General features: G+C 53.0%; 4 protein-coding genes across 4 annotated transcripts; 1 reads left to right on the top strand and 3 right to left on the bottom strand.

The window, feature by feature from the left end:
- Positions 1-5,228: 5,228 nt before the first annotated feature.
- Positions 5,229-6,668, bottom strand: ColSpa_09808 (uncharacterized protein; the record flags this gene model as incomplete). The annotated part of the gene is made up of 4 exons (XM_049276020.1): positions 5,229-5,697; positions 5,783-5,993; positions 6,136-6,165; positions 6,389-6,668. 4 exons carry the CDS (start codon positions 6,666-6,668, stop codon positions 5,229-5,231), a joined length of 990 nt encoding a protein of 329 aa, XP_049131977.1.
- Positions 6,669-11,194: 4,526 nt separating this feature from the next.
- ColSpa_09809 (uncharacterized protein) lies at positions 11,195-11,413 on the top strand (the record flags this gene model as incomplete). Its single annotated transcript, XM_049276021.1, has 1 exon — positions 11,195-11,413. One exon carries the CDS (start codon positions 11,195-11,197, stop codon positions 11,411-11,413), a length of 219 nt encoding a protein of 72 aa, XP_049131978.1.
- Positions 11,414-16,143: 4,730 nt separating this feature from the next.
- Positions 16,144-17,385, bottom strand: ColSpa_09810 (glycine oxidase; the record flags this gene model as incomplete). Its single annotated transcript, XM_049276022.1, has 1 exon — positions 16,144-17,385. One exon carries the CDS (start codon positions 17,383-17,385, stop codon positions 16,144-16,146), a length of 1,242 nt encoding a protein of 413 aa, XP_049131979.1.
- A 3,416-nt stretch (positions 17,386-20,801) lies between these two features.
- On the bottom strand, positions 20,802-21,592 carry ColSpa_09811 (carboxypeptidase Y inhibitor; the record flags this gene model as incomplete). The annotated part of the gene is made up of 3 exons (XM_049276023.1): positions 20,802-20,839; positions 20,898-21,412; positions 21,465-21,592. 3 exons carry the CDS (start codon positions 21,590-21,592, stop codon positions 20,802-20,804), a joined length of 681 nt encoding a protein of 226 aa, XP_049131980.1.
- Between the last annotated feature and the right edge of the window lie 70 nt (positions 21,593-21,662).

Consider the following 21,662-nt stretch of genomic DNA (forward strand, 5'->3'; position numbering starts at 1 on the left):
GGCTTCCTGTTCCTTTGTCGGGCGGGCGGGTATCCCTTTGTTCTCCTGAGCATCGGGAACCAGAGATCTGTCAAGCTTCCCCGCCAAGGGCCCAAGGAGCCCCGCGGTGCCCGTGTGCTGGAGCGATGTGACGATCTCGATGGCCGTGGGCTTAGTAAAATGTGGCTGACCCAACGAAATTTTGACATCCGGCTCCCAGGAATATCTTCACCGTACCTTCCAGTCGGGTCCGTGGGCTTACATGGTTTGTGCAGATGCGGCGGCCCAACTATTGCCGCTGTAATATCGCAATTAACACTTTTGAACAATATTTGTTCAACAAGGGACCAATACCCGAAATAGTGGCCAAAAATATTGGTCCGTCATTTCGGGAGTTCTGGGACCTAAACCTCCGGGAACGCTCCGACCTCACTTTAAACCACATTCCTTCCCATCCGTCCCGCTACCAACCGGAAATATCCTTCGGTACCACGGGAAAAACGAAATGTCTTGCCCAAAATCTTTGCGGCTCTCTCTCCATGTTCTCCATGTGGTTTTTTTTTTTCCCTTCTTTCTTTTTCTTCTTCTCTTCTTCTCTTGATTACGATTGCCACATGGTTCTCTACCCCATTGCTGCCTAGACAGAGAACCGCCGAGATCTTTCGAGCTACTGCGAGCTATGGTCCGAGATATCCACACTGGCTTCGCTTCGAATCCGAAAGAGCCTCCACCCGCCAGTAGAGTAGACGCTATCGGCCGCCCAAAAGGACGTGACGTGGGTCTTACTCAGCAGGACGGCAGGAGGCGGGGCGGGTCAGTGGCTTTTACGGGAGGTGGGAAATATTCTCCTCGACGACTCAAGTCTGTCGCCGAACCACTAACGGCTGACGCGACTCCTCGAGTGTCTGTCGTGCGCTTAGTGGAGACCTCTGAGGAGTTCATTGCGGCGCGGTTTGGGGAGCTTCAAAGGTGTTCCACGGCGTAATACGTAAATCGTTCGCTCCATCTCCTGACATATTCTCCGGCCGCGACAGAGGATTGTGTGGCCGAGTGCGCCATCATCCTCGCAAGCAACTGCGGCGCAGCGCCCGTTGTCGGCTCGTTCTGCCATTGTTTTGCCGCTGCCAATTGATTCGTCCCAGGCGCAAACCCCCCAAATGAGAATGCTAGTCCGGGACTGCTTATTATTGATTGCTTATACAGGAGAGTCGAGGCCCAAGGTAGGATGCTAAAGTGTTTGCGCCGTCTTGCGTGCTACGTTGCGGCGTGTCTGTGCCGCTTGGCAATCTCCTGGCATTGCCTTTTTGAGAGTTTTCGGCTCAATAATGAAGGGCGACGGTCCTGCTGCGTCGCAATGAGCCCTTTTTTGGTCGTCCCTCTGCGGACTGTGCCGCAACCCTGCAGGGAAATGTTACCCCAGGCGGTTAGTCGGAAACATTGCCTTATCTCTCGACCACGTGCGATGGCCGGATGGTTGGGAGCTGACTCACAGCTTCTGATGAAAGAAGCCATCCCGCTGGTTAGCCTGTCGCTTTTGAGATGTTTGCATACACGAAGACTTGGGCGAACGCGGGCATGACTGTCTGCTCTAGCCATGGCGCCATTCGTCGCCAATACGAACATGAGCCCTCAAGAAACAGGAAATCGGAGCGGTATCAAGTCTGTCAGCTATCACGAGCTTCTTGCAGGTTGTCTACTTGGCCTTGAATTCGAGCTTTGTCGTGTCCACAAAGTGCGCGGCGGGGACAACACACACCGCATCAGGTCGTATTGTCGAGCTGAACCTCCAAACCCGAGAGACGTTGACCGTCATTCGAAAGCGAAGCATTCTGCGTCTGGCATCACGTTATCTTCGAAGATTGCTGTTTCCTAGCGCTACCCGACGCTGCCGTTACGTTCTTACGCATGTGATGGGCTATGCCAGTGACACCAACAGTGCTGGCAGCCCTGTTCCAACGGTTTTTGTCAGCAACGTGGCGACATGTATCATTTTGTCCTCGTGTGAAACGAATGTTCTTCGTGCGTCATACCCCATGATAGCCCTGATATGGCTTTGTCTGACACGTTTTGACCATGGGTTCGGATGGCCCGACCAAGTTGCATCCATCTTGTCTCAAGTGAAATATGGAAGGAGAGGGTCCACGGCATGTCTTGGGTGATTTGAACTGTCACTTGGGCTGAGCTTGTAAGGCTACACTGCTGCTGCAATGACACAAAAGACTTGTGCAAAGGCTCCCCATCTTCGTCTTTAGAGCCAAGCCGTTTTGAGAAAGCATTAGGCTCTTTACAAACAAGCTTGGAATATGACCAAATATCAAATGTTGGCTGATGCCGGGTACCATGATTGCTAGGGAGAACTTCAAGCTGGCGTGAGGCTCCTCCTGTACCGCAGATGACTTGTAATTGCGCTCAGTCTTAAGCAGACATGAGGAACGTTGTCTGTTTGGACATGTTTAAGAGTAACTACAACTTCAACACTCATGCCCCAACATATCTCAGGCAAAACAACTTCCATCTGGATATAAATTACATGAAGGTTCTACGGCACCCTGCTCCAACATAATGATATCCCACATTTTCCGCACTCCTTCACTTGATATTGAAAGATCTTGCTACGTAATCCTCAACTCCTCTGTGTTTGGGATCTAATAGTTTCTGATTGTCACATACAGCGGTAACTTAGAGAATAATAGTTACGAAGGGGTAGATGACTATTGATGCATGATAATAAGGCTCGATGATTTGAGTAGCCTCTTAAAGACGTTCATTGTGAATGAGTACCATATATCTCTCCTTCATATTCCCATCTAAAGATCCCCGGTAACGTCGAGAAGAATGGTTTGATCTAGGGAGAAAACACGCCCACTACAATCGATGCCCTCTCGATAGTTCCGACAAACACACAGTCTGCTGTGCATGTAATCGAGTTCGAATTACATAAATTCTAGGCTATTACAAACCCCTTAGGGCCATCGAAAGTTGACAAACAAATAGTGGCGGTACTTGGATTCAGGAAAGGTCGCTTGCAATACAGAGAAGAATCAGACTTATCTCAAAACTTGGCGATAACCCAAAGTCTGCAGTCTCGTGCAGCTTTCCCGTCCACCTGTTCTTACCAGTTGGAATAGCCGTAATCAGGTTCTTCTTTATCGAATTCGCGTCGATGAAAAATTATGGTCATGTCATAATCGTCTACAAGAGCTATATAGACGAAGCTCCTGGCCAGTATCCACTACTCTTCTGTCCCCTCACCTATTTGAGGGTCTTTACAGACAAAAATGCAAATAGAAAGATGAAATATTGCTTCACATCAAGAATGAGAAGACACGGGTAACTATACATCCTTTTGCTTCACATTCTCTTATTTTCTGTTGTATGTGTGTTCGTCTTTGTCTTCCAACCACTCAATATCTTGAGAACAGTTTCTCTACTACTCAGCCCTCCAACAGGTATCAATACCTTTGCTCATTCCTACTGTATCACTAATGAAACGAGATCACCGAATTGTTAAATATCAAACATTTCGTTTAGGTCATGCGATTTGAGATTGTGTGAGCTTCAGGGGAATAGGCAACCTTTCACCCAAGAGCTTAATAGTTGCGCAGTTCTCGCGCGTAAGATTAAGCATCGTCTCATCTGAAGCGGCAATACATGGTTCATCTTAAGACCCCACAAAACTACTCGCAGTTGTTGATGCGTCTGTATTATAGAAGGGGTGAGTCGAGGTTGTGAATCCAAAGTTCAGCTCAAATAGGCGGTCATCATTTATCAGTTCCGACTCAAACATCCTGCAATTAAGTGGCGAACATGGCGGCAGCTACTCAGGAAGAGCCTTGCATTTGTGCAATTTGCTTCAGCGAGAACATGGGTAGGCCCTCGAGAAATTTGAAACAAGAAAACCTTGCATCTACTTCTGAATGTCACTTCGTGTGTTCGAATTCGTAATCAACCATATAAGAACGTTACTGAATTGAAAGTATCCGAAGAGACAACTGAACTGGAAGTCCAATTATGTAGATCATTCGAGTGTCTAGGCTACTACTTACCAGAATCACCCACAGCCTACAGACACATCAAGATCCTATCAGACTAATCCAAGCGTAAACCTCACTTGGTGTTCCGCGGATTGCACTACAACCCAGAATGTATTGCTGTGAGGTTTGCTCACTGTTCGCCCAACCAACAACTCCAAGCTACGGAGGTTTGGCAAATCCAGTCTTGTCGAACCACATCGGATTCTCCTATACTTGTTGAGCAGTTGCTACGCTGTTCTGTCATGCCTTCTTGGCTGCGTTTTCTAAGCTCAAATAGCTGTCATACGTTGTGGCAACTTGCTTTAGTGCGCCTGAGTTGTGATAAATGGCAACCACCATCTGCCGGGACAGTTGAGTGAGACTTGGACCACAATGATATAATCCGGCGTGGTTATGCCCAAAACAGCCATGTTGACAGAAGCCATTATCAACGAACCTCCGTGGAAAAGCCAATCAACGAAATTTGTCAACCACGCCGTGTGTTTACCACTACGGCTCGGGCGCAACGTCCCGAACCAAACTCCAACCTAAGCTGCACATCACCGCTGGAAATATCCAAAAGTCCTTAGTAAAGAGTTCTCGTCATTCTCTCATGGTCGAGAGATGTTTTGATTCATTATCCAGCATCAAGCCCGCAGCAGCAGCCGCTCGCGTTTTGTACCATGTACGAAAACGAGTATAGCCCGATAAGTGAACCAAAAAAACTTCTTCTCAAACTCGGATGAATCGAGCCATGCAAAAAAGAAAGAAAAAAGAAAAGAACTACCCGCCGTCTTCGTAGTCTCATGAATTCTGTTAGAAGAAAGAAACAGAGAGGGAAAGCCCAACAAATAACTCCCCATCGCCCGCTGCAACCAGTGTGACCTGGCATGTCAAAAGCCGAAGCTGCCGCCCGCCGTCCGTTTTCCCCTTTGAACCGCCGGAAGGTTCCCCTCAAAGTCCGATGCAGTGTCCCCGTTGTGATGATGTTAACTGCCAGCCCGCCAGCTGAGCACCTTTGATGCAATGCCCCAGATACACCCGTATGCAAAGCATGTACAATGTAGGAAAGGAAGCGTCCTATCCCAGGAAAATCAAGTAAAAAAGAAGCCAACTCTAAATGACCCTGCATCGCCTTTGCTGGTGTGCGGTTATTCCTCCGTCGTCGTCGTTTCGTTTCATTTTGTTTCGTCTCGTCTCATCGGCCTCAGTTCGTATTCGTCCGGCTTTCACCAGTTATCGGCTGGGTGCCTCGAGCGGTTTCCGCCCATACACGGTTCTGTGAAAGAGATAGGTGTGAAAGTCTCTTTCTTTCACGTGTCCCCTTACGCCCAACAGAAACATTTCGATCTGTATTTCAGTCCAGCCGAGAGCCCTGAATGGTCGTGTCGCTAGGCCCTTGAGGCCTTCCAGAATCGTTTCTCGCATGTAAATGCCGCACTCTCGTAGCTCAGGTCTTGCTGGCCAGTCGCCAATCGGGCACTTCCGCCGATCCTCTTGCACATTTTCGAAACCTGCGGCTTGCATCTCGTCGACTGCAGCACGGATGCCATGCATTTCTGAACCAAGGGCCCTGAGTCCTGCCTCCAAGTACTGCGTAAAGACTCGGAAGCCATAGCCATCCCCTTCCGGACAAGATTGGTCATCGCAAAGAGGAAAGAACTCGAGCTCTTGGATCTCGAACCATCCGCCGGGCTTCAAGTGTCTACAACCTGTCAGCTTCTGATTCAACCTTGACCTAAACAAGTTCCGGGATAAAATAACGATTGACAAATGGACGGTGTGCGTACTCGTATGCCCTTTGCATGAGTTCTGGGCGATCGCGAACAGAGTGCAGAGTGTGTCGAAGGTGAATAAAGTCGAAATAGTCCTTGTCCAGATCCCATCCGTTTTCATGCTCAATGTCGTCGACCATGAAGTGACAGTTGGGAGGAACCTCAGGGGGCTGGATGGGCGAGAGATCGATACCGAGAAAGGTAGAGTTCGGATTTAAATCGGCCACTGCGATAAAGGTATGTGAGTTGACTGCCAATAACCACATTAAGGTGCACTGGGAAGAAGGGAGGGGGTAAACATAGAAAGTTTGGGCGAAGAGGAACTATCTGATGTGAACTGAGGAGATGTGTGAATGGGGATCACTCACGTTCGATGGGCCAGTGGCCGGGTCCGGTTCCTACGACGGTAGTGTTAGCCACATGCAACTCAATACAAAGACCGAAGGGCTACGAGAAAGTCGACCGGTAAAGATGCGATCATAGCATGCCCTCTTAAGTGACATGGACATGGGCTGAGAGACAGCTCGAGACAGCTGATATGTAACGAGTTTACAACATGCAACAATGCACAGTCATCGCAACATCACCGCGCGACAGCTTCACTCAAGAATCAACACTTACCCAAGTCAAGGACTTCGGCACCTCTCGCCAGTACATCTTGAACGGGCGAAAAGAAGTACCTCCCACACAGCTCGACGCTGATGATATGCTTCATCTCGTCTCGATCCTGTTCGGTGGCATCGTTGGGAAAGGCGTATCTTCCTGAGCGATATGCATGGTAACGCAGACGATTCTCATACATGTGCTCTCTCACACTGTCAGTGAGACTCTCGGTATCATTATCGTCGTCGTTGTGGGAGCCGACTGTGATGGCGGTATCGGTGGAGCTGGGTGGTGACATGACGGCCGGACCTGAGCCTGCCGGCGAAGGGGGGCCGCCGACTGTGCGCCGGGGTCCGGGCGGTTCTTTGGTTGAACGTGGGCTACCCGTGGCAGGATCTGTCAGAAAGTCTCTCAGTTGTGTTGCGCGTAGTGAATTTGGCGGCGAATTCATTGTGGACTTGGCGTAATGAAGCGACCCGTAACCAAAGGACGCATGCGAGATGCTATGCCGCGGATCCCAAGTGCACCCAAGGTGCTGACCGTCGGGGTCGAAAGAGAACCTTTGCGGCGATGTCCGACTTTGGCGCAAAGCTGGCCTCGATGCAAAGTGGCAGTGCGAAGCGATCCGAAGCCTGGCTCCTCAACGTGAAAGGACCTCCAGGGGTTGAGAAATCCAAAATGGGGGGGGGGGGGGACAAGCTCCAAAACCAGAAATTGCCGGCGATGACGTCCCTGATTGGCAGCCGGGCTTTCTGCGTCTAACCATCAGATCAGTAAAGTCCCGAAGCGGCGTGGGAAGCGGTCGAGCCGCTTGTGGATTAAGAGAGACACTGGATGGGGGAAATGTTGGCCGAAAACGTCGATGCGGAGGGGTGAAGGGAGGCGAGAACGAACGACGAGGGGGGATTCTCACAACACAACTGTGCTGCTTGTCTTGGGGAAGAGAAAGGGAAAAATAAAATGGAGCAGAACAACAAGGAGGGACCCGAGACAATGGGAGAGGGTTATTTGGTGGAGGTGTGTGTGCGCTTTGTTCGGGATTGGCGAAGTCGCGGACGCGAGCGGCCAAGCGAAAGATCGAAGAAGCTGATCAGAGTTTGATTCAACTGCTTGCTGGGATTTTGGCATGGCTTGCCATGGGCTGACCGGGTGTTATGAAAGAAAGGATATGGTGGTTTGCGTCTTTCGGCGCCGAGATGGCCGTGACTTGGCCGCGAAGGTGCACCAAGACTAAAGGGTATCGACAACAAGGAAAACATGATGAGATCTGTGGAGTGGTACAGATACAGTCGTAGAGGTACGTACCGGCAGGGTAGCGGGAAGCGCAGACTACCAGACGTATGGCGGCAGAGGCAGCAGACTTGAGAAGTCTGATGAGTGAATGACCTTTTTTGGTATCAAGAGGGAGGGGAGCTGCGAGGTGGTCTATGTAACCTGCGGCTGGTCTAGCAAGCTTCGGCCGTCAACTAGCGTCCATCTAGAATGGCGGTGTTCATGCCCGATACAACGGGGCTGGCTTTCCGTCTCTTGCGTGTGGCCGACTGCGCAAAGATGGGCGATCGGTTCGTTCGCTGGATATCGATGGTATCGCGAGGTCACGGCCGAGGGTTCAATCGGTTGATGGGCTTTTAGAGGACCGACCAGAGACTCTGTCAGTGATGAGCGCAAGTTGCCGGAGATGCTCAGTTGTCGAGCGAAAAACGTGAAGAGTCCCGGTTTCCCCAGCGCAACGACAACGACGGCGGTGTTAAAGACAGTGGCAGAGAGGATGAATGTGAAAAAGGTACAATTATGTATGTGGCCGATGTCAGTGAGTAGTAGCAGTAGACGGGTCAGGTAAGGGAGCAGAGGTAAAGGCATGGATGGACGATTGTGGACGACCGTGCAAGGTCCAGGTCCAGGTCCAGGTCTGCCCTGTGTCTGCTGCACGGGTCGCTGTCGCTGTGGCCCTCTCTGGGTTGAGAGAACATGCACTAAGGCAGGGAAGGAAATGTACATGCCGGTCAATGGAATGTACATTGCTTCGTCTAGGTACAAGAGAAGAAACAGTCCTTTGCTTGATGCCTCAAACGCGCCCGGGCTTAACGGATAATACACATGGGTGGATTATGCCTGTCCGCCAAGCCAGCAAGAAAGTAGTTCTTTGCGGGAAATGTCTGTAAGTGCTTATCAACAGACATTTTGTTTGGTGCCTTATGTGTGTGTAAACTCTGAGCAGCAGGATCATGGCGCCCCAACCAAGCTTCACTCATGGCAAGCACGACGCCGCTGATACGTCTTATTCGGAGGCAAGGCCCCCTCAATGCTCACTCTTCGCTGGTGATTCCTCAGTTGTCAGCTCCTGAGTCCTGCCGTCCAGGAAGGGGGGGCTGGGCAACGAACGAAACGGCAGGGTGCTGCGGTACTCGCAGAGCTGGCTCCTGTCAGTGGGGTGGCTGCGCACATCAGTAGTGCGGGCAGCGGGACAGGAGGGTAAAAGCATCAGCGTCGGAGGGAGGGGAGGAATCCTTCAGAAACAAGCTGTCGGGTCAGACTTGACGACGTGGGGACCCGGGAATGAGGAACGAAGGCGTCGTAAAGGGCCCTTGATTGGACAAGACCAGGGGCAGAGGGAGGAAGCACGTCTGTTTTGCGCCGAAAGTGACACACGGCATTACCCTGCCTTTGCGTGGGCAAAGTAGCACGGCGTGCGACAGGTACATGTACAGCAGCGGGAGACGGGGACAAGAGTAGAGACATACCTGTGAGCCTTGGTGGAGACAGTGTATGTCCGTCAATGCGTCAGATGGCGTCTTGTCTATGAGGGACTCTTCCATCTCATGCTCAAGCAATGTTCGTAGGAGTGAGTGACGCCTGGTGCCGAATGGAGAAACCCGCCGCGAGGGGGTCAGGGAGAAGTGGAATGCGGTAGTGTCGCAGCTCAAGTGGAGGGAGTTAAAGTAAGGTGAGGCCAAAGGTAAGGTGATTTTTAAATAATAGTAGCTGCTACCCAAAACCCCGTTGCCAAAATTCAGGCACGTAGCCTAGCTTCCGGGGCCCTTGGAGATCCAAGGAAGGCGGGGACTCTCTTGCGAACAACCGTCCTTACGAGGGATGCCGGGTTGCGGTCTGAGAAACGCGCACACGATGTGTTATGTGCTGGCAGACGTGGCTTGCCTTAGGGCTGCGACCATAGGCGCGGTGTCGTGCTGGCCGGGGCGAGTCAGGAGCTGTCAAGGCCATGGATGAGACAGGCGATGATGTGCGGCAAGCGACTCCTTTTTCCCCCTTGGGCGCATGTCGATGGACGTCGGCAAGTGGATATTCATTGCAGCCTCAAGTGTTTAGTAGGTAGGAGGAGACCGAGCCAAGACGATGCGTGCGTAATGAGCGGATTGTCTGAGCTTAAGGCTAGGCCCGGAATCTGCATGATCTGTGTCGTGTATCTGCATTGGGAGGGAAAGATAGGATGAGATAGCAAAGTGGAAGAGGAGACGCAGAAGAGCTTGAAGAGCACATGACGAACCCGTTTGGGCGGGATACCAATGAAAACCAGGACTTTCAAGAGGGGAAGCTGGAGTTGATGGAGACTTTGTGCGCATCCTCAAGACCAAAGGTAGCCTGTCGCGAGGCGGAGGGAAGGCCGTCGGAATGGACTCCATCAACATGCGTAACGAAGGGACCCCCCCCTTTTCCCCCGGCCGCACAGCATCCCGACCAGGGGCCGCCCACGGCCGTAGGGGGATATCGAAAGGGGCGCATCGAGACCCAACGGGGCGGGAGCATGAGTTCATCCATGATCTTGTAAACTAGAAGAGCAAGTGGCCTGGCCTGTCCTGTCCTGTAACCTGTCCGCCCTGTTCTTTGACTCCACTGGCACTGCAGACTGAGGTGGGAGGATGCACCTGGACCCGGAACGTGCAGCGGTCACGGCCGTCTGATTCTCGCCCTTTTCTTGGTTGGATAGCGTGAAGTACCTGTGGGTGTCGAGGTACATCCCCTATTCTAGCCAGTGTTCTCTCTCCTCCCCTCTCTCCATCCCCCTCTTTTGCCCTCTCAACCTCTCATTAGGCTCGGACGTTTCCATAGGACAGGGTGTGCTTATCTAATCCACATATACCTCCACTTGTGCTGGACAGCACAAGCTCATTTTCAAAGCCCGGGACTGACAGGGCCCCCAAGACAAATGGAGGATTTTCGCAGGGGCACCAAGTTGGAGCCATCCGGTGTCAGTATCGTTTTTTTTTTTTTTTTACTGGGCACGTCGTCAACTCTTTCTCATCGTCATGGACTTGACGCCGGCTCTCCCAATGGACCGTTTGCGGTTTGAAGCAGCTCCCAAGAGTAGCAGTTGGACGCGAAAAGGTGAGAGAGTCAACAAAAACATCATGTGGCAACTCTAATCCGTCTCGAACCAAGCTGCTGGGATGGTGCACAGTGAAGCTGCAACGCCTAGCCGTCAAACACCCACCGGCCAGCCATAAGATTGGGGACTCCTAGGAAATGTGGGATGAAGACTGGGGACTGGGACAGAGGCACGGCCAAAGCTCGGTCGAAACTGACTGCAGGCACTGTTTGTTGCGGTTACCTCACCCTCGGTGTCCGTCCTTGAAGGGACCATCGACTAAGTCACTATTGCAGACCTGCGGCTTTTTGGTCTCTGATATCTCGCCAGCCAGCTTATCAAGCCCCGCGAGATACAGACTGTGGGGTCCGAGAATGCGCGAGAGTGTGCGACGTCCCGAGAAGGAAGCTTACTATGTATCGCTTCCCCACGATGCCAAGGTCTCCGCGCAACATCTATGCCAGCCTGCCGTTGGACGACCTGTCAGTCTCACAGTCAACATGCGTGCCATTGCGCCGACGAGTTCAACTATCTATCCCAGCGCCCGTCGAACAGGCGCCAACTTCTGCGCTAACGGCATCGCCATCGCCATGGTGCCTCCTTTCAAGGTCGCTTTTGCAGCCGCAAGCCGACAGCGATGCTGCAAGCACCGACCAGCAGGGCAGAGTGGCGTGACATTTGACTCCAGAGAAGTGGCCGCTGACAATACAGACGATTGACGAGAAATCCATGTCCATGCTCCCGGACCCGGGGCTACCCCTCGCCCGCTGGCCAAGCTCTTCTCCAAAGCCAGCAGCCGCACAATCTGAACAATCTTTGTCAGATATCACAAACAAACTTTGGACTGTTTACGGTCAAAGGTTAAAGGAAGGCATCCGTCGACCTGCGGCGACTTTACCAAGCTCTATCTGTGGCTGGCAATGTCAACCTCCTCTGTCGTGGAACACATGACAAGGCCGCTTTGATTTTTTTTTTTTAATATTTATCTTTCGTCTCTGTTGTTACTTCGAGGCCACACTCACTTGCTTTTGACACGAACCTCGAGTTAAGCATTGAAAGTAAAAGTCTGTATGTATGATATGACGACCACGGGTGCATAGATGCTACGTTCGGAGAACGCACCAGACTCGACACGTTTTAACGAGACTTCGCTACACACGTTCCCTAGCCTCTCCACAACTGGCAGCAAATCCGCCCGTTGCGGATGGTGTACAGGGCGGATACGGGCGCAACTTGAGCTTCTGGAGGGGTAAAAAACGTCGCCAAAAGAGTGGACCATCAGATTTCGGGATTTGAATCAGTCCCTTCAGTGGGGGCCGAGATCCAGATTGTCCTTCTTGGCGGTACGAGGGGTTTGAGCTGTTGGGATGCTGAAAGAGGGCAAACCGAGGTTTCTGAAGAAGGAAAATGTACACCACCAATACGTTATGTATTAGTCCATCGCAAGCGCGACGAGAAGTGGTTGGCAGGGAGCTGCAAGTCCCCTTTGTCTTCCTTCACTGACTTGATATCCTTTCCCCTTTGTCTTCGCGCAAGGGTCAGAACGAAGAGGGCGGGAGACGGAGACAGCACTGCAACTATGTGCCTCTGTTCAGTGAATGGGCAGACGGCACCGCCAGCCTGGGGCCCTAGGTGCTGCAGTGGGAGTGGATGCTCCCAAAGGGATGGCACGCTCGGCCGCCGGGAGTCGGGAGGAGGCATTTAGGAGAGAGGGGGGTCATCAAGGTCACTCTGTTCAACGGCCGGCCGGAAAATGTTTACGTCTACAAAACATGGCACCCCCCAAAGAAACTGATGCGCCATTCTCGCGTTGAAAGGGACTTCTCGGACTTCTCGTAAAGAACTGCTCAGCGAGAACATCAAACATCAACAAGACATGACCGTCTCAAGTTGAACTGAGATGTGTGCGCATTTGTAAGCGGAAAGGCCCGTGGAGGAGGGCACTCGTCCCACCAAGCTGTCCCTCTCTTCCCAAAACTCCTTCGAATGCATGGAAGATCGCAACCTTTTACGCTGTTCGTCAGCCGGCAACCGGCAGTTGCAACGGTCTAGCCTTTCACGTCCATCGCTTCACTCCCGGAGCCCAACGGCGAGCTCTTGGACGTATTGGGAGGTGGTACTTGGCCTTGAACAGTCAGTCCGGAGTGCGGAAAGACGCCAAGCCTGACGTATCATACATCGACAACTCCCGCATTCCAAGGTTCCATGGTATGCAAGCAATTGCCCGTTCGCTGCATCATCCTAACCCGCTGAATACTACGTTCGGATGCGACCCCTCGAATCCCACCGACCCATGACCACAGTACGGCCCCGTAAACCTCGTTCATGTCCGCTGTCGCCTTTCGATGTCTCATACGCTTCAACCTGCCAAAGAAACATCGCCTCGTCTCGTCTAATCCTGTCTCGACCCAACGGCGACCCAAGATTGAATGCCTATACGTCCGGCTGACCACCGACCGTTACATGCCAAAGGTGCCGTAATGCTGCAGCCCGTCCTTGTCCCCGCCCATCATCCCGCCCGCGCCCTGATCCAGTCTTCAGTCCGCCTTATCCACCCGACCACCCGACCTCTTCATCTGCCGCCCGGAGCGAACGGGCGTCGTTAGTTAGCACCGGGAATAATACCTCTGCAGATCCTATTAGCCTATTTAGTTCATATCGTGGAAATACCATCAACCCTTGATCCACTCCGAATGGGCACAATACACACTAGGACAGAGAGGGGTGGACGGCGACCTGCTTCATTAGGGTTCCCTTGACAGTCGACCTATCGCTCCGTTAGCGTCGTGTTCGGCAGCTTCACTCGTGCCCGCCGGACCGTCCTCACCAAGCCTCTTGCCGAGGATCAAAACGTCCTGCGCTACGCGGCCCTAGGGCACGCACTATTATGTCAACGCATCCGTCATCGCCGGTGACGGTTATGGGCTGTTGTCCTCTTCAGCGTGAACCAGGCACGTGAAACGTACTGTTCATGGGGACAGTTGTGGGAGGGACCATATCACTTTCTTTGGTTCTCGTCAAAGACGAAACAATAGGCCGGGGCTATTCTCTGCCCTGGATGCCTCGAAGACCAAACATTGCTCTGGAGAGGTGCTTCTTGGGTCGGTCTCGTGCTAGTCACCACCTGTGATCCAGGCCTGCCAGGACCCAAAGCAAACACACTAGTGCTGGTGAGATGCGGCCATCCACAAGCCGTTGCTTTTCAGTCTTCACTTACTTGCCGATCGTGATTATCCCCGTGCCCAGTCTCGGAGGCGGTCGACATTAGAAGACACCGTGCAACTACTAGATAGCCTTTATCTGGAGGAGGATTACTCAACCTTTTGGGGTCTTGTGTCGGCCGCATCGTCGACTGCAGCGCCGGCGACAAACAGCAGTCCAGTCCAGGCATGCGCCCGGGTCCGTTGTGCCCGCAGGCCACCTGATTACGCGCAGATCAGCACATTTGTATGCATGACCGTACATCTTTTCTGTTCCCTCTACGACCCAGCCATCATACCTCACTTGCATGACACGGCGCGTCCCTCCTCAGTCGAGCTGCAAAGCCCTCAGCTCATCACGTACTCGCGGACCACGGTCAATGACCAATGTTGAAGCAACGAAGATCTCGGCGCCATCGAGCACCACCGAAGCACGCTGTTCCGGTCCAGCACATTCGGCCGCGAGGCCTTTGGTGAGGCAACTCCACATGTCCTCGGATGCTCGAGTTCCCACACACAGCGCTGCGTCTCCATCACTAACGACGAACCACGGCGCCCAGTGACAAACGCACGTCGACAACAACGGCTACCTAGTGTACGCACGCATGTCGAGACATGACTCAAACGGCATAGGCAATCATCAGCGTACCAAGCCTCCTCGCTGCCTCCTCCGCAAGCTGGGCAGCAACTGGCCCAAACATCACGCCGCAAGACTTGGACGCTCACCGCATCCGGTAGCCTGCGTTCCCAATCGAAGGGCTATTGGTGGGTTCTGTGCCGTGCCTGCAGTGTGCGGGTCAATATCCCCTCTGTCGGGTTTCTCGTGCAGTTCGCGCTTGTTCTCGAGGCGGCTTGGTTTTCCCTTCGCCTTTGAATCCTTTGGGTCTCGCAGCCTGCCAAGGTCGGCTCTCCAGAACAGTGGATCGCGGCCCAGCGTGCGTTTCGAAGCTGGCCGGCAATGTTTGCCAACCACGTCGTCTTCGTCGTACCGTACGTGCTGCGGCCGGCCGCGCGCACCCTCCCGGTGATGCCCCAGGACAGGACAGGGTCGCATTAAGCACCTGCCACAATGCTGTGTTGAGCGGGGGTCTTGCAGGTATCTTGGGATGCATCGAACAAGAAGTGAGCCCATGCTTGCTTCTAGGGTCACATTCGACTTCCGTTGCTGATGACCATTCCCAGGCCCCCAGTCTGATGCTCCCCTGGATCGTTTGCCCCTCGGATCAGCGGATGATGCGGAATCAAAAGCTGCCCTCTCTATCTCTGAGATCTCCTCACAAATGCCCTGAACAGCGGTTCAAGCATCGGTCCCCCGTTGAAAAGCTTTCGGTGGATGTCCGCTCGAATCACCCAGGCCAAGGGTACGCTACCCGCCAGCCTAATTAACAATACCAAGTTATTGCTATCCACCCTCTCTGTTTATCCAAAAAGAAGGGCCCCCAAAACGCCACGGTTCCGTCCGTCGGGTCTCCCACCGAACGCTCCTTGTGCTGTGATTTGATTCCAGCCCAGTGGTCGCCCTGGAGCGGCAACTGCAGGCGACCCGGGGCGAGGTTTACGGTGCCAGCGCATTGGCAAGATCCATTCCCGCCTGTGCCGCTCGCCTAGAAGACTCCATGACACGATGGAACAGGGCGGCAAACACCAACGATATCATTGGGTTTAGGGAGTGGGCGTCAGGCGGGGCTGTTCAACGTTAGCTGTCCCACACGCAGGGTGCGACCTGCAGGATAGCATCAAAGGGAGGCATGCGTTCGCTTGTTTTAGGAACCTGACTTGTGTTTTCGACAGATAGCCCGGCCTCCTTGTTCGTCGCAACACACGGAGATGCAGAACACAAAAGTGGTCAGCGGGAGACGACTCAAGACCAATGACAGATTGACGCCGGCACTGCTTCCCCTCCCCACCTTAGTTGCCCGCAACGAGCCTTTCACAGCACCATCCCACATGTACCTCACGAGCGCTTCTTCCGCTGAGCTGCATATCCTAAAAAGCAATCAAACAATAACAATATTGGCAGACTGCAGTATCTGCCGGGAATGCGCCGTTCATTTCCCCCCTCCCTCCCTCGCATGCCTCGCCTCACACCGCCAGAACGGCGCTCCTTGTCCTCCCATCGTCAATCCGAGGGAATGGTTAAGCTAAGCGGCCAGGGCTGACGCGAGCAAAGTCTATTTCCAGCCTCCAGCGAACAAGCCAACCCGCCGCCCGGCGCGTAGGCAGGCGCAGGTAAGGCGTCGTCAGTTGAGTCAATTTTGTCCTAAACCCCGTTCAGCGGGTCCTGATGTTGAGTGGTTCACTGTCCCTGTAAATCTCTGCTCTAGCCGTGCAGAAGTGACTCTGAAGGCGTCGGGGAACCAGCTGTCGAGCTGCTGCTTCTCCTCCTCGGTCCCCTCGAGCATGACGGCCAGAGCCTTTGCACACATCCAGCAGAGCACCATGCCATGGCCTTGGAAACTCGCAGAGACCCAGAGCCCCTCTTCGCCAGGCATTTGTCCCACGAAGGGGAACCCATCCGGGCTAAAGCCCATGATGCCGGTCCACTCAGCGCGCACTCGTCCTTCGGGGTCATCTTTGCCCCAATTGCCGCCAAAATAGCGCGGTGTGGTCTCGTATAGGTACGTGCTAATGATGGGGTTCAGCTGCGAGTCGTCCGTGGTTCCGTATTCTCTCAACCCCTCGTCCGGTGCGCGGACGAGTCCGCCGCCGATAACGATGTCGCCAGCAAACTGCGTTCCCGGCGGCTTAGGAATCATGTACTCGTAACCGGCTTCGTAGATGAAGCTGTACGTTGTCGCCAGGCCTCCTTTCGGCATGTTTGAGCCTGGCCGGTGAGCCGTGATCTGTCCGCGCATTGGCACGATGGACTCTTGGAACCGCGGGTCGAGGAAGGCCGTGTAGCCGTTGGTCGCAAACACCACCTTCCGCGCTGCGATATGTCCTTTGGGCGTTTCCACGGCCCACCGATGGCCGTCTACAGCAGTTTCGGCAAGCTTCTTAACGCTGACTGCGGGTGTCTCTGTGAAAAGCTTCAGGCCCTTGTTGACACACAGCTCCAGCACGCCGGTGGTGAAGCTGTACGCGGAGATGCTCCCGGCCTCATATGCCACACCACCATGTAGCCCCTCGCCCGAAACGTGGAACCGTTTTTGCGTCTCCTCAGCATCGTAGAGTTCGTACCGCGAAGCATCCTCGTTAGGCATCGCTTTCCTCATCGCTTCGACGGCCTGTTTCGCTGCCTCCCACTGGACAGCATCGTATATCACGTCGACAGTCTGGCAGGGTCTGCTCTCTGTTCCTTTGTCTTTCAGATGAGTCGCCGCGAAACTATGAACGGCGCGGACGTTGGCAAGCTCAAGACGTGCGATGAGACATGCAGCTTCGGTGCCGAGAGTGGTCGCGTGGTGGAGGAATGACCGGTACGATGCGGCCTTTGTGTGGCCTCCGTTGCGGCCTGTTGCGCCTGAAGTCACGGTGCGAGCCTCTATCATTGTGATGTCAGGAGGTGATGGCGCATGTTGAGAAGAGCTTCTGGTAGAAGGCGAGGTAAGCATGAAATGAGCTATGGCAGCGCCCGTAATGCCACTTCCTATTATCAGGGTATCGGTCGTTGAGGGTAGCGATGGACTCGAGACATGGTTTGAGAGGAAGGATGGAGGAGAGTGCCAATAGCTGTTGGTTGGCTTGGCCACAGGAAGGGTGACGGGAATGCGGGCTCTTTCGTCCATTTGATGTTGATGCAGTCAAATCGAGAACGAGACAATTTTCAACTAAGACACAGTCGAGGATAGTTGTAGAGTTGAGGTGCAATTCGCTGTGAGATGAGAGGGCTTAACAGGAGAGAGCTTGATGGATAGATGCTCGATCCTGAGACTACACAATATAGAACGACGTCAAGGACACGAGGGGAGCTCGACAGTGGTGTTCGAAATATGTTGTGCGATGTTGCCAGACGTGTCTCATACATCGGAATGATTTCAGAGTGCTCTTTCCATGTACTCCGTGACACGGCATTCACACAAGACAACGGTATGCAACATCCATCAGGCCAAAGAGCCCCGCGTTCAGAAGTAGGATAAGACGATACGGTGCGGGGTCCGGGAGTCTGGTGGCCCGGATAGACATGCCCGTTTGGGTATTGGCGGTCCACCGGAGGCCCACCGGCGATAGCCGTAGTGCCGAACGTGTATTGTCTGGGTGGCTTCCACTATTTTTCTTCTGTTACCGTGTCTGAGTGGTCGTCCAGGCGTGGCAAACAAGGTTTTGCTTTAGTCCAATGGAGCGATGGCCACGGCTTTGCTTTGGACGAGCCGTGGGTCAGATATAGGCAGTTGTCGGGTTGACGAAACCAACTTACAATTTTTCACGGTACGTGAAAAGGCCATTTCCTCGGTACGACTGAGAGAAAATCAAAAGACAGTGCAGTCGAGGGTTACATGGCAAGAGATTTGTGCTGGTCGGTCTTTGTCTTCAAGCTATTGTCTTCCCTTTGCCAACGATCGAGCTCGACAGTACCCAAAATGGCACATACGAGTTTGGGAAGATGCATGTCATTGTGCGACAGTTTCAATAGAGGGTGTATGTTCGAGGGTGGCTGGCCTGAAAGAATATCATCCACATCGATTGAAAGACGACGAATGTTCTACGAAAGAACGAGTCATGGTTGTATGCTCACTGGTAGACGTTGTCTCCTCCAGGAGCTGTTGTGTTGTTGTAGCTATTGGGGGAAGATGTAGCAACTGCGCTCCTGTCGCCAGGTTAATATCTGGGCAGCTCAGGAGCGAAGGCAAGAGCAGTAAGCACCCAATAACTGTGTTCTAGTCTACGCGCAAATGCTTCAACTTACGATTTGCCCTGGCAAATACGCCACATCGTTTGTCTTTCCCAATCACCTCCTTAGAGAACGGGAGGGGGTCTGCTCTCCTCGAAACCGTCGAGGCGATCTGTTTCTTCCACAGCTTTCGTGTTCAGCCTCGAGTTCTTCGATATCAATAGAACCACGACATTGTGACTGTGGTTTCTTCCCCATGTTTCTCCGATGGGCGCTGCTGCCTAGTTCGCAGATTGCAGAAATTGAGCGAGTAAAGTATCTGTGCTAAGAACCGAGCCGGATCTATTTCGATCATGTTGAAAATTTAGGTATCTCCGTCCTTTCTGTTGGCATGCACAAAATCCCGTCAAACCTTTCCATAAACTTTTTCATGATGGTCCTTTCCAGTTGTATTTCTGACCATTGCTTCCATTGTACAACTTCGTCGAGAGGAGACTCAAACCCCTGCTACTCTCCATACTCAATTGTGATAAACTACTATTCCACTTTTGGTTTTGTAGCATACCCGAGCAATATCGAAGACACGATTATAACACGAACCAGCCCTCCAATGAATCTCTCTATTAAAAGCCTTCTGGCAGGTAATCTCGAAGTGACTTCCGAAGTCACGGCAGAAGCGATTGTAAACTACAACCGTCAGGCGGCTGCTGCATATGCCTTGCGAGTTCTAGCAGCTACAGATGCGAAAACCGGGGTCGACAACCAAGGCTCGCCGCGTTCAAGATCTTCCAGCAGTCCTTCGGCCGGCGCTATCGTAAGATCCAGGTCCTTTACCGTCTCTTCCTCTGCTTCTGCCGGCCCCCTTGACTCCGTCAGCTCTGCCGCCCCCCCGTCTCCAATGATCCCAGCAGGTCCCAGTCATCACTCCCGGGACCCCAAGGCCGCAACATCACCCCGAAGACGTCTGCCCTCTGAGAAGCCTGTGCCAAGGATCCAAGGATTCCGTCCCATAAATGAAGGATCGCGGGATTCAACCCTAATAATGGCCAATGCCCCCAAGTCTGAAGCTTTGCAGGAAGCATCAGAGAAAAATGCCGATAAACAGCCGAAAAACAAGGTCTTTTGTGTCTGCACAGTGTGCAGGCTGAAGGAGCCCGCCAAAGGGAAATGGGTATCAAAGAAAACTAAAAACGAGCATGAGCATGCTGATCAAATCGAGAAGGAGGGGAAGGAACTCGAAGGCAAGAATAGGTGCCAGAGGTGTATATCACGCGGGTATCACTGTTTCGAATGGGCTGGAAACTCTACAGTCTGTGGAAATTGTGCCCGTCACAAGGAGAAATGCCCCTGGAAGGGAGAATCAACTAGGAAAAGAGAAGTAGAAAGGCGCCAGCATCAGGCTGAGCGCGCTGCGCGACTTGCGCAACAGATTGAGACGCCCATTCCTAATGTCAACCATAAGACCGTGCAGCAGCCTCCGCCCGACCAGATGGAGCAAACAGCTGAGCAGTCATCCCCAAATGGCAGAGAGGGGAACAGAAACATTACACCAATCCGGAGATCGAGTGGAAGCCAGACGGCCGATGAAGCCTCGGTTTCTCCGCCTATACCAAAACGACGACGGACGAACTCTTCTAATATTAGGTCCTGAGGCTTTTCTTCAGACCTCGAGATGAGGTAAGGGGCAGGGGTGTCCGAGTACAAAGGATGTAAAACTGACGAATGAGGACAATGTAGATGGAGGAAGAGGGTAGCACTCAACAACACGGCTACTACTCGCTTGCATACATGTTTCTGTGTTTGATTTTCTGTTGCTACCTGCTTCAATGACTTCTCACATTATGGCGAGGGATGCCCTGTTTAGATCCCTAGTGTAGTTAATAAACATGCACGTCTACCACAACATCTCGGGACATATAGTTGGTGCTGCCCATAATTGATCGCATGGCAAACCTCAGCCCCAGCTGATGAATAGAGTGCGAGAAATATGCTGCATTGCAACTCACACACTCGAACAATAGTGAACTAGGATTAGGGCAGGCGGCCTTTGGAATAATGATGATACGCTTTTTTCCGTTGGCCTTACCGCTTTTCTGCATACAGGGCGAAGCAAGACACCGAGAATTGTCAGAACAATCACTGCTTCTCGTTCTGGGCGTAAATGAAGTTTGCACCTAGCGATCGGTCAGTCTTAGCAGGGAAGAAATAGGGGCACCCGCGATGTTAACTCACCAACTGCGACGAGGCCATTTTCCTTGGCCCACTTCTGCACGCCACGTCCTTCCTCGCCTCCCCAATGCTTTCGCTCCTCCGGCTTGGACAAATCCAACTTCTCCTTAGTTCCGTTGGCCGGCACCCACGCGGTGAATACGTAACGGTGCTTGCCCGTCTTCGGTGGTGGCCCGGGTGGCTTGTACTCGACGACATCATCCAGATGCGCGGGCTCGACGCCTACGGCGATCGAAGGAGAGCTGCTCGTCGCGATCCAGTGGCAGAACTCGGACCAAATGGGATTGTCACGGGTGGGCGCATCCGGGTCAGTCAGGGTGAAGACATAGGTGGTAGCAATGACGCTGCTGGACATTGACGAGCCCTTGACGAGAGAGACTGAGGGTGCGCTTTGGAGCTTGGCCGGCTTCAAAGTGTTGCCAAGATCAGCGACGTTGGAAGAGGACCACTCGGCCGAAAGGCCGATGATGGGCTGGAAGTCTTCCAGGACCGTAGGGATGATCTGGGCGTTGGAGAGCCTATGTTGCATGAGCACGTTTCCAGACGAGATAAGCTGTGAATGTAAATTACTCTTCATGGACTTGAGTCAAGTCCGCATCGGTCTTGAAGACGATCTGATCCTCGCCGGTGGGAGCAGCGATAGCAGCGGCGCATAGAGCGGCCGCGGCCATGAGCTTGCTTGCAAGAGAGCCCGCCATAGTTGGTGCCGTTTTGTAGGGCTGTGGCACTCAAGACAGCTCGTGGTCGGTAATAGTTAAATGGGGATTG

Source organism: Colletotrichum spaethianum (assembly GCF_022836535.1).
Source record: "Colletotrichum spaethianum MAFF 239500 DNA, contig30, whole genome shotgun sequence".
Taxonomy (NCBI): domain Eukaryota; kingdom Fungi; phylum Ascomycota; class Sordariomycetes; order Glomerellales; family Glomerellaceae; genus Colletotrichum; species Colletotrichum spaethianum.